General features: G+C 37.8%; 2 protein-coding genes and 2 long non-coding RNA genes across 4 annotated transcripts in view; 2 read left to right on the top strand and 2 right to left on the bottom strand.

The window, feature by feature from the left end:
* Positions 1-1,263, bottom strand: part of Brf (Brf RNA polymerase III subunit) — a 91,297-nt gene extending 90,034 nt beyond the window's left edge. Inside the window, exons 1-3 of the mRNA XM_069037335.1 lie at positions 894-1,263; positions 619-843; positions 280-384 (exon numbers count right to left, since the gene is read on the bottom strand). Of these exons, the coding sequence (XP_068893436.1) occupies positions 280-384; positions 619-843; positions 894-1,110 (547 nt within the window). The 5' untranslated portion in view covers positions 1,111-1,263. The remainder of the gene's footprint in view (positions 1-279; positions 385-618; positions 844-893) is intronic.
* LOC138124588 (uncharacterized) overlaps positions 1-14,987 on the top strand; it is a 211,906-nt gene that overhangs the window by 101,194 nt on the left and 95,725 nt on the right. The gene's annotated exons all lie outside the window — the stretch shown is intronic.
* On the top strand, positions 3,630-4,407 carry LOC138124090 (uncharacterized). Its single transcript, XR_011156999.1, has 2 exons — positions 3,630-4,192; positions 4,244-4,407. It is a non-coding gene; the product is annotated as an uncharacterized lncRNA (long non-coding RNA).
* Positions 5,250-14,935, bottom strand: dpa (disc proliferation abnormal). The gene is made up of 12 exons (XM_069039623.1): positions 14,773-14,935; positions 14,384-14,722; positions 14,165-14,331; positions 13,919-14,116; positions 9,044-9,278; positions 8,741-8,983; positions 8,324-8,552; positions 7,058-7,287; positions 6,775-7,004; positions 6,082-6,242; positions 5,911-6,028; positions 5,250-5,860 (listed from the first exon to the last, which is right to left on the bottom strand). Exons 2-12 carry the CDS (start codon positions 14,715-14,717, stop codon positions 5,300-5,302), a joined length of 2,706 nt encoding a protein of 901 aa, XP_068895724.1. The 5' UTR covers positions 14,718-14,722; positions 14,773-14,935; the 3' UTR covers positions 5,250-5,299.

Here is a 14,987-nt window from a genome sequence, read left to right as displayed (position 1 = left end):
CCAAGAGTTTCATTCCACTTCATCAGGTTGCATCAAGTGCAATAAGTGCACTACAAACCGCACAATCTGTTTAAAAATGTCTTCAACTGGTACAAGATGACAACAATCAATTAATAGCTGATTGTGACGCTTTTTACTGTACCTCTATGCAATCCCGTTACAACCGAAAATATTTCTGGGTTTTTAACAAACAATGCAGTAGTGCCAACTTTGACGCACGTCATACAATAATTAAAAAGTATTACTATACATCCACTAAAGATAATAATTTACACTTACCCACAGCTGGTATGTTGATCGATAAGGCTTGGGACAGCTTGAGGTAGGTCCGTCCTAGCTCATAACAGCAGATTTGTAAAACGTCGCTAATATCAATCAATAAATCTGAGATATGTTAAGAAAAATTTTGCCAGCAAGAGATTGGTTGACAAAAAAGTCACTAACTAAATTCAATGCAGAGAAAGTATGTACTACCTAGCATAAATTATTTATTTACCTTCAAGCAGTAACATTTTTTGCTCTGAAATTATGGTCTAATTACTGTATTCTACTGCATTTTGTAGTGGTAGGTTACAAGTCTACAATTTAAAATCTCCCAATTTGCGTGAAAAAGGATACGTGCAGTCCCCTCTGTCCGACATGTTAGATAGACGCAAGCAGCATGTACATGGGTATTCTTTCTACCTTTGGTCAAATTTCTATTCAGCGCCATTTTAAAAAAATTACAAGCTGTGTCGATACAGTGCTGGTTCAGCTGGAGCTGATTGCATAATTGTGTGATCCCATTCCTCGCCTTTCTCAGCGTCATCTCTCTGGACTCGATGCCGGTGCCGACGTGGAAGGCTGAAGCGACAAGTTAATTGACGCCCTGTCTTGTTTCGAAGAGAACTTACAGGCCCCAAACTTGGTGGCACCCCCTTTCGAGTCGGCCGAAACGAACTGACCGATGGCGCTGTTTGTGCCATGTGTACCTTCTTCAAACTGCACTTCTGCGACTATAATATTCACTTCCAAGACCGAGCCGCAGTTTGTGCAGACCGCATCTCCTCGAGCAGGGTCCACTTCGATGTCAGAGCTTCCGCAACTTTTACACTTTCGCGACGACGACATTGTGGCTGCTTCGGGCTACAGAACGAACTTTTAAATTACAATACGAGCATCGCGGGTGTGCTTTGCTTGTGTTTATTTTACGAGAAAAGATGACAACATAACCTAGCACACTCACATTTCTGTCGAGTGTCGATCTTCACGATTTCAAGGTCGTCAGGGAGGTGTCACGTGATTGCTGAATTCGCTTTGATTGGATGATTCGATTGAGGATTTAAAACCCACAAGGAGCGCGTTCATAAATACTCAGGGAGTCTATTCTTCAATTTCGATTGGTTTATGTCGCACACGACATATCTCGAACGGTTGTTGTCGCACACTCCACACTACAAATATTTTCTATTATTAAATACCATGGGAAAATCATTTCTCACATATAATACGGAATAATGACGGGTGGTCAACGTGACAACATGGCAATTTATGAATTAATTTGACAAAATATTTTACAGAAACCTGTAATTTAAATTTTATATTTTATACTTTCATGTCACTGACCTCTATAACATGGACTGCGTGTGCAGTGGTCCCTGCCACAGTAAAAGTGAAGCTACAAAGTCGGCCATCTTTGTAGTCTCACATTGGAAACTTTTAGTTTTACACCAAAATACTGTTGGCAGCAGATTTAGTGACATCATTCTGTCACTCGTTCTGTTGAGTTCCCCGATTTCTTATTTGTGATTTTATTCGTGATTTCTGTAAATTTGGTCACAACAACAGTTGAGTTATATTTAAATCGTCTCCATCAACGAGCACGATCACATCTGTCAACGTCAAATGTCAGTGAAAAGCAGGACAGGATTCAGTTAACTAGGGACAAAAAGAAAGTTACTAAAAATTGAGACTAGCAATATGGCCGACTTTCTGCTTCAGTTTTGAAACATAGCATCCTCGGTCCATGTTATAGAGGTCAGTGTTTCATGCTCGCAGCCACGACCTGCTGTATTATAACCATAGTATTAGATATATGATTATAACCGGCCTGTTCAAAAGTGTAATTTGAGTGATCCCCGCAGAGCGCTAGTGTACGGGCGCTTTTTGGGGATATTATTCATCTTAAGTTGTGGCGCCCTCATCGGCGAAAATTGGCTCTTTCTCGGAAACATTTTCTCAATGCTTTTTTAATGAAATGAACAGGCCGGAATTTTGTTCCCACGTTACACGCGCTGTTTATTTTTTGTTTTCGATTTGTCTGTTTACGATGGCAGAAGTAAAAAAAATGTCACAATATGTTAGCAATGCCCAAAAAAGTGATTTGGTAGAATTACTACAAAATGAGCCGGATCTTTTATCTCACCCAGGTTCCCATACAAAGGGCAGAAAAAATGTCCATAGCCGAAGAGGCAGGTTTGTGGATGAAAAAAAGATTCCACAATACTTATCACATTTTCAATAGTAATACAACGAGTGGGTACGAAATTGCCGGAAATTTTCGATCTCAGATACGAGTATTTGTTTCGGCGACAATTTTCACGAGTGAGCGAAGCGAACAAGTGAAAATTGTCTTAAGAAACAAATACGAGTGGTCTGAGGAGAAAATTTCCGGCAATTTCGTACCCACGAGTTTGTATTCGGCATGACAATTCACCGAGCGAAGATTGAAAAATTCAATAAAATAGAAAATAAAATATCCTAGTGAAAACATTTTGTTGGAAATTTTTGGTGGCAATTTTCACTAGTGAAAATTTCCGCGGCAATTTTTTTAAAACAAACGTGATTGGTCCGTACTGATCAATATCGTAAATCTGATTGGTCGAGAGAATGCGAGTTGAAATATCCCTAGTGCATTGATTATTTCCGGAAATTTTTTCGAATGCATTTCTAAAACGTATTAATTAGTCCGAGTGGAACACGAGGGCTAATTATGTTTTGGAAATGCATGAGAATAAAATTTCCGGATATTAATCAATGCACGAGGGCATATTCGGTAAGAAAATCGCAACGACACGGACATTATGCTTCTTCAATTATAAATTTTTAAATCGTACGACACTCATTAAAGATTATTAGAAAAATTAGTTCACGAGCCATAACCAAGACAACAACAAAATAAATGATTTTGATTGGCTGAAAAAATTTCCACTTATTAATCACAGTTAGGTTGGTCTACCTACAAAAAATTTCCAAGAAATTTTTTTGTTGCCATGGTTATAACTAATTTTTCTATTGGTCATTAATGAGTGTCGTACGATTTTCAGCTAAATTTTTCGTTAAACGAAAATGTTTTTGGAAACAATTTTCAGTTATATTTGTAAAAGGACTGGCCCGTGATAAAACTGTCGCCGCTGTCTTTCAAAATCTTCAAAAAGTACAAACATTTCTTCATCGTTTGCCATCAGTCAAAAATGAACCATGGGGATTTACATGGTACAGTTGGTTGCAAAAAAATCGGGAACTGTCAGAATAAAATTGATACATTTTTACAATTTGTTCCATAGTGTGAAACCTTCTTATTAGAGATAGGTTAGAATTAACGTCAAAATTCATTGATATTTTATAGCTATTAACATACCTATAGTCTATTTTTTCCTGGTAGGCGCGTGCGTGCGCATTTACAAAATCCTCCAACGAAATGCGACTTTCCTATTGGTTACTTTATTTTTCTACTTACTTAGTGGAGTTATAGCGATGTTATGACTATCATAACTACCGCAGATGTCGGTTTGAAATCCGAGCTCGTAGAGCGAGGATTTTAAGACATCTAAGGTTGTTATGATTCATAACATCCGCGGTTTGTTCAATAGTTTACCGGTTTCAGAATAAGCCGAAGAGAATTTAAAACAATTAAATCCCAACACTCGTCTTAAAATAGATTGAGTTGATCGCGTTTGCATGATATGTTCGAGTGTCATAGTTACATTTGGTTGTTTATACAAACAGACATTTCGCAAAATGAGTTTGAATGATAGTGTTTTACCGGAAAACGTCTTAAATGAAGAAGAACAAGCTTTAAATAGCTTAATACCGGAAAAATCGAAAGGCAGGAGGTACTAATCTGATCTCATAGAGACACTCAAACAAGGGCAGGATCTAAATAAGGTTACAAGTGTAAATGAGAGTGATGTTGGCGTATTTTCATGAACTGGTAAGTGCTCGTAGTGTTAGTTCCGTAGCGTATTTATCTTTTTGTTTATAGAGTCGAAGAAATATAGACCCTCTGCCATTATGGACGTAGGTACTACCCGATGCCCCATGCTATGAAGTGCAGTTCATTTTTACTATAGCACAGTTCCGTCTATTTAAGTAATTATTGTTGTTTTTAGTTCCGTCTGTTTGAATTAATAAATGAATAAAGTTAGATATTGTCTTCATTTGTTGATGGTTGTTGACATGTCACTATGGCAATATTACCCTACAGCATAACTGTACTAGTAAAGTTGACTCAAGTTGCAAAAAACCACTTGTCATTTGCAACAGCATTTTTTCAATATTTTGGAACCAAATAAAGGCACAAAGGGACCAGCAAATCATAGTTTAGATTGAATATTTTCCATGTAAGTACAGTTTTAAAGTAATTTCGAAGGATTAATGCCATAAAAATGCTGTTGCAACGGTAAAGTGGTTTTTTGCAACTTGAGTCAACTATAGTTATGATTCACCTACCATCCAACTTTTGTGAATGTAAATCATAGACAACACAGTAAACCTGGTAAAATCAACTGTGTTGTCTATGATGTAAACCAAGGCTTACTATACTGAAACCGGTAAAAAAATTATTCGACAGGTATTGTCAAGTAGACAATTAATTGACAAATGGACAAAACGAAATTTACATTTGGAAAATTTTCGTTTCCCGTTTTTTTTTGCAGCCAACTGTATAAACTATATTTCGCGTTAATGGTTTTTCTATTGCTAATTTCAAAATTATTTTTCGCACGCTTAGCTTAAATACTTAATTTTTTACAAGTTTTGATATATTTTTTTAAATGCTATTTGAACCCATTTTTAAATTTCATTCAAGTTAGTAGGCTGTGTCCATTGACATTGAAACGGATTACGAAGCTCTAAAACTGAAGACCAAACATTTTAAGCTTAACGAAGCAATGATTTCATCGGTGTTAGCGTGCAAATTCAAATCTGAAAAGGCAAAAGAAGATCAATTACTGAATTTTAGTTCAGAACGAATTAAAAAATCATCGAAATGATGTAAAATCCACTTTATTTGCTTGATTAAAATACACTACAATGCAACTCAATCCCTATTTTTACATAAACGAATAGACGACTTCCCCATAACAACAATGAACCCTTCATCTTGAAGATCCTTGAGAGCATCTTCAAATTGCTCGCGCGTAATCATCACACTCGAACTCTCCTTCAACTCTGCCAATAACTTCGGATAGCTGATAGTGGGCACCTTCCCTTTATTTTCGATCATTTTCTTGACACTTTGAGCCAGCTCAATTCGCCTCTTGCGGGCGGCGCTGCTCAACCCGGTGGTCAAAATACCGACGTCGATTTTGCCAGACAGTGGATCGGTAGCCGATTGTTTCAAAGCTTCACGATGCAATCTCCAGGCTTCTTCAACATCTTCAATTTCTACAACTTGGGAGAATCGAATTTTCGCGCGAGCTTCTGATAGTCGGATAAGAGATTCCAATTGCCGAGGATAAGCCGAGATTTGACCACGGCCCGAACCCACCTTACGCATATCGATGTAGGCTTGGATGAGTTTCTGGGAGGCTTCATCGCCTAGTTTGGGGTGGATGTGTTCTTTGGCGTAGGCGAGGTAGTCGCGGAGGATGGACATGTCCTAAAAATCTATTGTAGATTCACTCGAAACATTTTCAGTTAAATTCTTACCAAAATGTCGTCTTCTTCGATTTGGGGAGTTTTGTAATAAAGTGAGACCAAGTGTGAGGCTAGCCGCTTATCGAAAAGCTCGCTCTGGGGGTCCAAAATCAGGAATATTAAATCGAATCTGTAATATTTGAACATGAGAAAGGGAAATCAATTTATTAATTGTGAAGAAACCTGGAGAGAAGTGTGTGTGGGAGTTCGACGTTTTCGATTATTGTTTTGTTCTTATTCCACTGAGACTCTGAAGGGTTTGCTGCTGCAAGAATCGATGTTCTTGCGTTGAGCTGGCAGATAATTCCAGCTTTGGCTATACTTAACGTTTGTTGTTCCATCACCTGCAAGACAAAATGCATACAGTATGTTTCTTGCCACATGACTTTATAGAGCGTGATCAACAATGATTGTGAGTCTGTTGGCAATGAAACAATTAAAAAGTATTGGTGTTTTCTGTCTCGTAATTGACACTGACCGGATGTTTTAACTTGACTCGACATTAAAAATAATTTTGGGTATGCCGGTTATGTTTATGCTATTACAAAAATGAACCTTTGATGGTAAATTTCAAATTTCAAAAAGGATTTCAAAATTGATGTTTTAAAACTCTAAATACGCAGCAGGTGATAAGATGTATGGATCTATAAAATTGTTGCCAACCATCTCTGCCCAAACATTAATACTGAATCGGTTCGAAATTGGTATATTGTCAGTGGTTCTTCAACAAAGTGTGGCCTTATTCGAGACACGATTTTAAGGCTCCATCGTCATACTTTCATTTCCTTCCAGAACATGGAAGTAGAATAAAGCAGACGTACAAAAGAAGAAAAAAAACTGCAAAAACTATCAAAAATGTTCCAAGTTCTTTTATACCTCATGAAGGACGCTCCTTGCCGAGTCACTCATTTTGTCGAATTCGTCAATGCAACAGATGCCATTGTCGGCCAAGACCAGAGCTCCGGTCTGCAGCACCAGTTGTTTACTCTCGGTGTCTTTGGTCACGTAAGCGGTGAGACCCACAGCAGACGAGCCTTTGCCAGAAGTGTACTGACTTCTAGGGACCAAATTGTGCACATATGATAACAGTTGGGACTTTGATGTACCTGGAAGACTCCTTTTAGAAGACTGAACAGAAAATAAACAGGAAAGATTTTACCTGGGTCCCCGCACAACAAAATATTTATTTCAGCTCTGAAGTTCGTACGCCCTGAAGTGACGAAAGTTTTTTTAGTACCACCAAACAGTTGGAGCAAGATTCCTTTCTTCACATCTTCGTTTTCGTAGATCGATGGCGCGATGGCTCTAGCCAAGCGCTCGTAGATGTCTTCTTTTTGTGACAAGAGATTCAGTAGTTCAATTCTTTCTGGAGGAAAGCGGTGGTCTTTCCTGTTTTGAGACAATGACGGTTAACGTACGGTAAAAATACAAGGAATCGTGTATTGTACACATAAAGTCACTCAGGTGTAACTCAAGGAAGCATTTGGACCTGTCTTATTCATTACAATTACGTGACCAGACACTTATAACCAATGAAAATGCAGCGAAAATAATTTAGTTTATGTTCGATTGTATTATAATTCATGATTTATGATATCGTTTAGTGTCCACAAACTATCTGTTTATGGACTAGTCCATAAAGATAGTAAAACGGCCGCTTGTCAATTTTGGGTATTACTTCAAAATAAACGTCAAAATTTTCCTAATTTTATTTAAATCAGGAATGAATAGAATCAATAGAAAACTTTGCAGTCAAGATTCTTTAACTTTTGCCGCAATTTCACTTACTTTGCTCATTATTACAACTAGAAATAAAGACGATTTCAGTTCGTATTTCAAACACAAACACTGTTCGTTTTCAAATAAATAGTAATAAATAATTTCGTAACCACAGAAACAAAAACAGAACACTTCGAAATTATCGTAATTTTTAGAATCTATTAATTTTGTATCTAAAAGAAACTTAACTTCACAATCGAACATAAAGCTTTGTATGTAATTCGTACATAATTAGGCTTTGTGAACTTGCCCTATTTATTAGCCTCGCTCGCAAGCTCGCTCTGCCATAAACTATAGGGCTCGTCCACAAAGACCTATATTATGTACTTATTACATAAAAAGCTATTGTAGACGATATGTACGATTGGCTTAAAAAAAACGGGAACTGTCAGAAAAAGTTCTGTCAGATTTTATTAAATTTTTAGTTTGAAACGGCCTTTTAAAATTTGGGTTAAAAAACTGCACTTATGTGTCAGAAATACTACTGTCAAACAGACACAAATTGACAAATTAAATTTCCAATTCACATTAGGTCAAATTTCATTTTCCGTTTTTTTTTTTTGAAGCCAATTGTACAAGTCACAATCAACTGATTATCTTAACCATCTTGATGATTATTTTTTTTATTAATTTTGTTAACTCTTACCCCTCCTCTTCTTCATACAGTCGCTTCGTGTCAACTTTACGGAAGTGGAGGACATCAATGTGCGTCTTGTAGACTGAACGCAGATTGGAAGTTCGAGGATTAACTTGTAGTGGTTGGGCTCTGTATATTCCAGTAACAGTAACTCGATCCCCAGGTTGTACTGCATCTACCAGATCGTTGTGGGCAAAGAGCACCACCGTATGAGGCGTCTGACCCGGAGGCATGTCATCTACCAAAATAAATGTTAACAATCATTAAAAAATATATATATATATAGTTTAATAGGCATTGACAAGCGACAGTCACGTCGTATATTGTTTCGTGTGGATCACTGGACGAGAAAACTGGCAACTCTTCATGATTAATGCTATTTCCAGTTTATTTCAGAACTTGTAGACAAAAATTGTATGCCCTTACCTGGCGACTCCTGCAGCTTGATCATTTGTTTGTCGGTGAATTGGGAGCGGTTGTGGACTAAAGTGAAGCAGTGGTTCGTGTTACAGCTGGTGCAAAGGGTGGGTTCAGTGATGCGCCCTCTGTCGATCTCAACAGTTGTGGTAAACGAACAGACTATACACTTAAAGAAGGCTTCGCGCATCTCAGGCATTATATTAGATGTGCGGATAACCATTCCACTTATTGTGATCAGTTGATCAATATCTGTAATAGGAAGAATGTCAGTTTGTGATTTTTTTTTCATAGAAAGGGTGGAAAAAATACCTTGGGGATTCAAAGCTCTCATGTTTTTGGTTTTATCGGCGTTAAATGGTCGCACCTGTATTTGATGCTCCAATTCGGCAGCAGGATATCGCTCGTAAAACATTTCATTGACTGTCATGTCAAAAGTTGGGATCACTTCCTGAGGATAACTTACCAACTGTCGGTACAAGTTGGCGTTGAAAGTCTCTAAGTGGGCGCAATTTATGTTCAAAAAAGGTTCTTCTAATGTGTTGATCTGCAATAATGATTGTCAAATGTGTGCCCTGTTCTTATTAAAAAATATTAAACAGCATTTTTGATATCAATGTATTTCATTGACACTAACCAAATTTAGTTGTTATATTGTTTACCATGTAGTGTATAAACCTTTATTTATCTTCCAATTTACTAAGCCACCCTATATATAATTTGTACCTCAAGAGAACTATCAGTTGTGAGATATGTTTCTCTTTACTGTACATAATGCATATTGTATCTGTCACAATAGTGTTAATGGTAATGTTAATGTTAGTGTTAGCCAGAATGTTAATCTTCAGAACATTGGTGAAACGTTCAACCATTCACAATAATGGGTCTGTCACAATAGTGTTAATGTTAGTGGTAATGTTATAATGTTAATGGAGATGTTAGTAGTCCAGTGTTACTCTTACAGCTGTCAACGTGGTGTGAACTGTCACGGCGCCTGCGCGTGCGGGAAATTCTCGATGGTGATTGGTAGATGTTAACGAAGATGTTAAAGAACCAGACATTTTCTGGATCTCTTAACATCGTTTCTAACATTAAGATCACCATTATTGTGAACGGTTGAACGTTTCATCAATGTTCTGAAGATTAACATTCCGGCTAACACTAACATTACCATTAACACTATTGTGACAGATACATAACGGTGATGGTGATGGTGATGTTAATGTTAGAAACGATGTTAAGAGATCCAGAAAATGTCTGGTTCTGTAACATCTACCAATCACCATCGAGAATTTCACGCACGCGCATGCGCAGTGACAGTTCACACCACGTTGATACCTGTAAGAGTAACATTCCGTTAACATTATTGTGAACACTGGACTACTAACATCACCATTACCATCTCCACTAACATTATAACATTACCATTAACATTAACACTATTGTGACAGACCCATATATATAAAAATATTATATTATAACATAATTACATAAACATTTTTGTTTTATAATACAAAAATTTCCGATAATATTGCGGAATCTGGAAAAGTGCCCCGAATGCTTGCAGCGTTTCCACGTTGAATGGCAAGGGAAATCCTCTCGAAAAGGAATTTCTTTGATTTTGAATCGCCTGGTTCCGCGATAAGTCGGTTTCCGATGACATTAATGAAATCGATGGCTTCTTTGCACCAAGGGCCTAAGGTTTCAAATGCTAAACCTTTAAACACGTAGTTTGACGAAATGATTGAACTATATTTGCTATGTTTGCGTTTGCAAGCCATTTCAGCGGCAAAACCTGAGACTTCAGATGATTTCAATACGTAACTGTCTGCAAGTGTATCTACAACAGTAACGTCCCAAACCAAAGGTTGACTTTTAATCCACGGTACTAAAGTCATCCCATCTGGGCGTTTTCCGTCATCCCGAGACAGTCCGTTTGGTTCTAAAGTTGAATTCACATGAATTGAAGTTAAAGACCGATTGATAATGGAATTAATTTCAGTGTGTCTTGAAAATCTACCACTGCTTTTGAAACAACTTAGACCGTGGGTGCCAATTTCGTCAACTTTCGCATTGCATTTGCAAATATGAGGTGTACAAAGATTACAACCCAATCTTAAACCAATACAAACTTGGAAGGAAGTGTTATCTAAAAGAGTACCAATATTAGGAGAAGGTATTGCATGTAACCAAGATCCTGATTCTCTGCATTGCAAAGCTTTAAAACGAGCCAAGTCTCTAGGTGAATTAAAGATTAAGTCATTGGCAATTATTCCTTTGATATTAATATTATCCCAATTCTTCTGAAATTGTGGAATTGTTGGTATTTCGTTCTCATTTGCTACACCCCAGGCTGCTAAAGCTTCATCATAATGGTGAATATTAAGCTCATTATCCTTTGAGTTTAGTAATAAAGAAACAAGCTTTTTAACCCCATTAATTGAAGATAGGAAAGCAGGGAGGCAAATATCAGAAATGCGACGAATTCCCAGACCACCAAATCTAATCGGTAAAGTGGACTGACGCCATTGTAAATCAGTTAAACGTAAATTAAGTATTCTCTCTAAACAAGACTTTAAAGAAGAATCAATTGAATTAACATAATTAGAAAATTTCCAAAATGGAGTTGTTCTTAATAAAAAATTAAATTTTGGTATGAAAAGACAGTTTTTGATTAAAGTATAAGCCACGTGTCTGTTAAGGAGTTCAGCTTTGTTTAAAAGATTTTCAACTGTAATTATAGTTTTTTCGACGGTGTTTTTGAAACCTTGGTCAAAGATTGGAGAGCCTAAAAGAGATAAACTTTCCCGGTCACAGATTTTAATGCCTGGTGCTAAATTTTGAAATTCCTTTATGACTTTTAAATCTGTGTCTCTAGAACAGCAAAAGATCTCGCATTTGTTAAAGTTTAATTCAAGGCCAATTTCCTGAGATAAATTTATAACTTTCTTAAAGTCGGATAAAACTACTTCTGGGTAATCAGCTAAGGTTCCATCATCTAAATACCATATATTCATTTGAGAATCCAAAGATAAAATAATTGGTTGAATGGCAAGACTAAAAATCATGGGACCGCAGGGATCTCCTTGCTGGGCTCCAACAGAAGAAGAAATTAAATGATTACCGAAAAATAAAGTTGAAGGATTTCTATAGCATTGATAAAGATAAGGGTACAGAAGTGGGGTATGACATTGGACTTCTTTCAGAATACAATCCCGTTCGACTGAGTTAAAGGCATTTTTGAAATCTAATTTAAGAAGAACTTTGCCACGGTTTTGATCGTTATTAACAAAGGTTCGTGTGGTATGAATTGCTGCTTCGCATCCTAGTTTAGTTGCAACTCCAAGTTGGTGTGGAGATAAATACGAATTTACAATATTTCGACTTTGAAAACAGGCTAGCTTTGAGGTCAATCTTCGCAAACAGTTTCCGATAGCGATCGGTCTAATTCCTCCATCTTTTTTGTTAAGGGCACATAAAGACGCACCATACAATAAATGGCAGATTTCTGAAGGAAGTTGCCCAGATAATAAAAAATTGCACAGTTTGGTTAAAGCTCTTAGTGCCTTCTGACCTGCTTCACCCGCTGACAAAGATATGATATCTTTCAAGTATTGTGGTCTCATGCCATCTAAACCTGGTGAAGAACCGGCAGGAAATGAATTGATAGCTTCTCGAACGTTTTGCTCATTGACTATTAAACTAATGTCTCCTGGTTTGAAAGGGTCTGGGAAAAAAAGTTCGCGAGATGGTGAAGGATGTTTTTTTTTAAGTTCTTCAGCAACATCTTCGTTGAATGAAGCTAATGAGTCATCCGAGGACAATAATTTAACAGCTCCTCTGATATCAAAATCGGCTACTTTTGCTTCTACTTTCTTAGCTAATGATAAATTTGTACGTTTCTTAGAACCAGTTCGTATTTGAGGTACTTATATATTGTTTTTTCAATGTATTAAAAATGTATGTACTATGGCGGACAAAAAATTTTGAACGACTTGTTATTCCTTTGACATATAAATGTAAAACTGGCTTTATGGTCTACTAACCTCATTTTTTATTTTTGCCTTTCTTGTCATGTCACCAGTGACAGATTAGTCAATCATAGATTAACACAAAAATTTTGGTGTGCCTATGTCGGCTCACGAATGGTGAACGTGGATGAATCTTAATTGTTTCGTCTTTGCCGTCGAAATTGCGAAAGTCGTTGCAGCCCCTAAGCTATCGAGTGGTGTAGAATGTAGATACGTACCTATCTAGTTCTTAGAGGTTTAGCATCAACACAAAATCAGGAATGTCTTCATCATAGATGAAACCAAATTTAGTTCTATTTAGGTACGTCAAGACAGAAAGACCCAACAGGTTGTATTTTGGTACGCAAATATCAAAACATTCAAAGTACAGATCAATCCACAATACTAACAAATTATAACATTTATTTATTAAACTTAAAATTAAAAGTTTAAAATAAAAAAAAAACTTTACAACTAAAACTGAAGAAGTCAATATTTGATCATTGCTCCATTTTGTTGTACAACCAAGAGCAATCTATTCCTCATGGACAGGCAGAGATTTCGGTGATAGTTCGGGGGTGCCTCGTTCTGTTCCACGGAAGACACCCGCCTTCTTCCAGAACCTGGACGCCGAACCACCGTCCCAGTGTGTTCCCACTTCCGCATAATGGCATAGATAGTGCCCTTCGATAACCCTAAATTCGTCGAAATTTGCCCATACGACATACCCCTCTGGTGAAGGGTTACTATTTTGGCTTTAGTAAATTCAGATACGGCTGGCATTGTATCACTAAATTATTATTATAAACTTGAGAGACGTTTAGGTACTTCAAACCGTCAATTTTTCGATTTAATTTATAAACGTCATAATAACAGTAAAGGGAAGCTTACATTGACATTTTTTGATATGTCAAAATTTGATCGTTCAAAATTTTTTGTCCGCCATAGTAACTTTAAAAAACCAATTGGCATACAAAAGTGGCATTTTCAATAAATTTAATCCTAAGGGTCAGTTTCATAATAAACTTAAAGTGACTTTGATGGATTGTTGCAACAATATGTTTCTATGGTAAATGGTAAACTTTAATGTTAAAGTAACTTTAGGCTGATTATGAAATTGGGGGTTACTCTACTTTCAGTGCTTCAATCAAATAAGAATCTAGTATGTGTAACTCACTTCATCCAGTTTCTGTAAATAGAGGGGCTCATTTACATTCATGTCATCTGGCCTCTCATCCTCTTCTGCATTTGGATCAATGAACCTCAAAATAAACTGCTTAAACTTCTCTTTACACTCAGCAACAGATACATTAGTGCCCCAAATCACCAAATGGGGAGCTGGTTCTGCCTCCTGGTTTTCAGGAACAGTCTCCAACTGTAAATATCATGTAATACACAACCCTTTCAAGCGAATTTAACCAACCTCGCCCCCTATATTAACTTGTCTCATCCTCCTATCTGTCCTCACATCTGGACGCATCCTGATCGGGGTCCCTCTAATCCCAGATCTGGGAGTCCGAATGGATGACAAAGACCCAGGAGTGCCATAATTGAGCGGTGAGCTTAAATCAATCTCGCTCATCGCTAATGCTACAATTCAAGCATTAAACGTTTATGTAGATTCTTTTTATTTTTATATTACCTCCAGGACTGGACACCGCAAGACTGTGGGCAGGTGACGACGGTATTTCATTTTCAGCATCTGCATCTCTGCGAGCTCCTCCCCATCGCATGGGCGTATCGACCTCGCTCCGCGGGGTCCTTGAAGGGTCCTCTCTCGCGGGAGTGCGGTTGCCTTGGCGGGGTGTCTGTCCACCGCGTGGGGTGCGGTTGCCTTGGCGGGGCGTCTGCCCGCCGCCAGGGGTGCGGTTGCCTTGGCGGGGTGTCTGCCCACCGGCGGCTCTGCGAGCACGCGGTGTGGGGGCGGCGTCGCCGGAGCGGTTAGCGCGTGGGGTGCGATTAGGCGGCGAAGACATGGCAACTTGATTTTTACTCAATTAATAAATCTGAAACGCTGACAGTTGTACTTACCTAAGCGTTTATAACGGTAAAAACGGAGGTGGTGAACTCTTGTCGAACTTTTTCGTGGTGTTTTTTGAGACAATGAAACACTAAAACGCAATTCACACAAAGAACAAATTGTTTGGAAACGTATACGAAAAAGGCGGGAAACAGTCTCGCGTAGTTGGCGGTTGTGGCAATAGGTGGCGTCGCGGAAATGTCAGTTTGGTAGTGGGTAAAGCTAC

The sequence above is a fragment of the Tenebrio molitor genome, chromosome 2 (genome assembly GCF_963966145.1).
Source record: "Tenebrio molitor chromosome 2, icTenMoli1.1, whole genome shotgun sequence".
NCBI lineage: Eukaryota > Metazoa > Arthropoda > Insecta > Coleoptera > Tenebrionidae > Tenebrio > Tenebrio molitor.
Note: the sequence above shows the minus strand (reverse complement) of the source record. Positions and strands in the feature narration are given on the sequence as shown.

Excerpts from the sequence above, each read along its gene's own strand:
- dpa (XM_069039623.1), bottom strand. The coding sequence starts at position 14,717 with ATGTCTTCGCCGCCTAATCGCACCCCACGCGCTAACCGCTCCGGCGAC. Across the intron at positions 14,117-14,164 it reads AAGTTAATATAGGGGGCGAG|TTGGAGACTGTTCCTGAAAA; the intron begins GTTGGTTAAATT and ends TGATATTTACAG. Across the intron at positions 7,005-7,057 it reads TTTGTTGTGCGGGGACCCAG|GTACATCAAAGTCCCAACTG; the intron begins GTAAAATCTTTC and ends GGAGTCTTCCAG.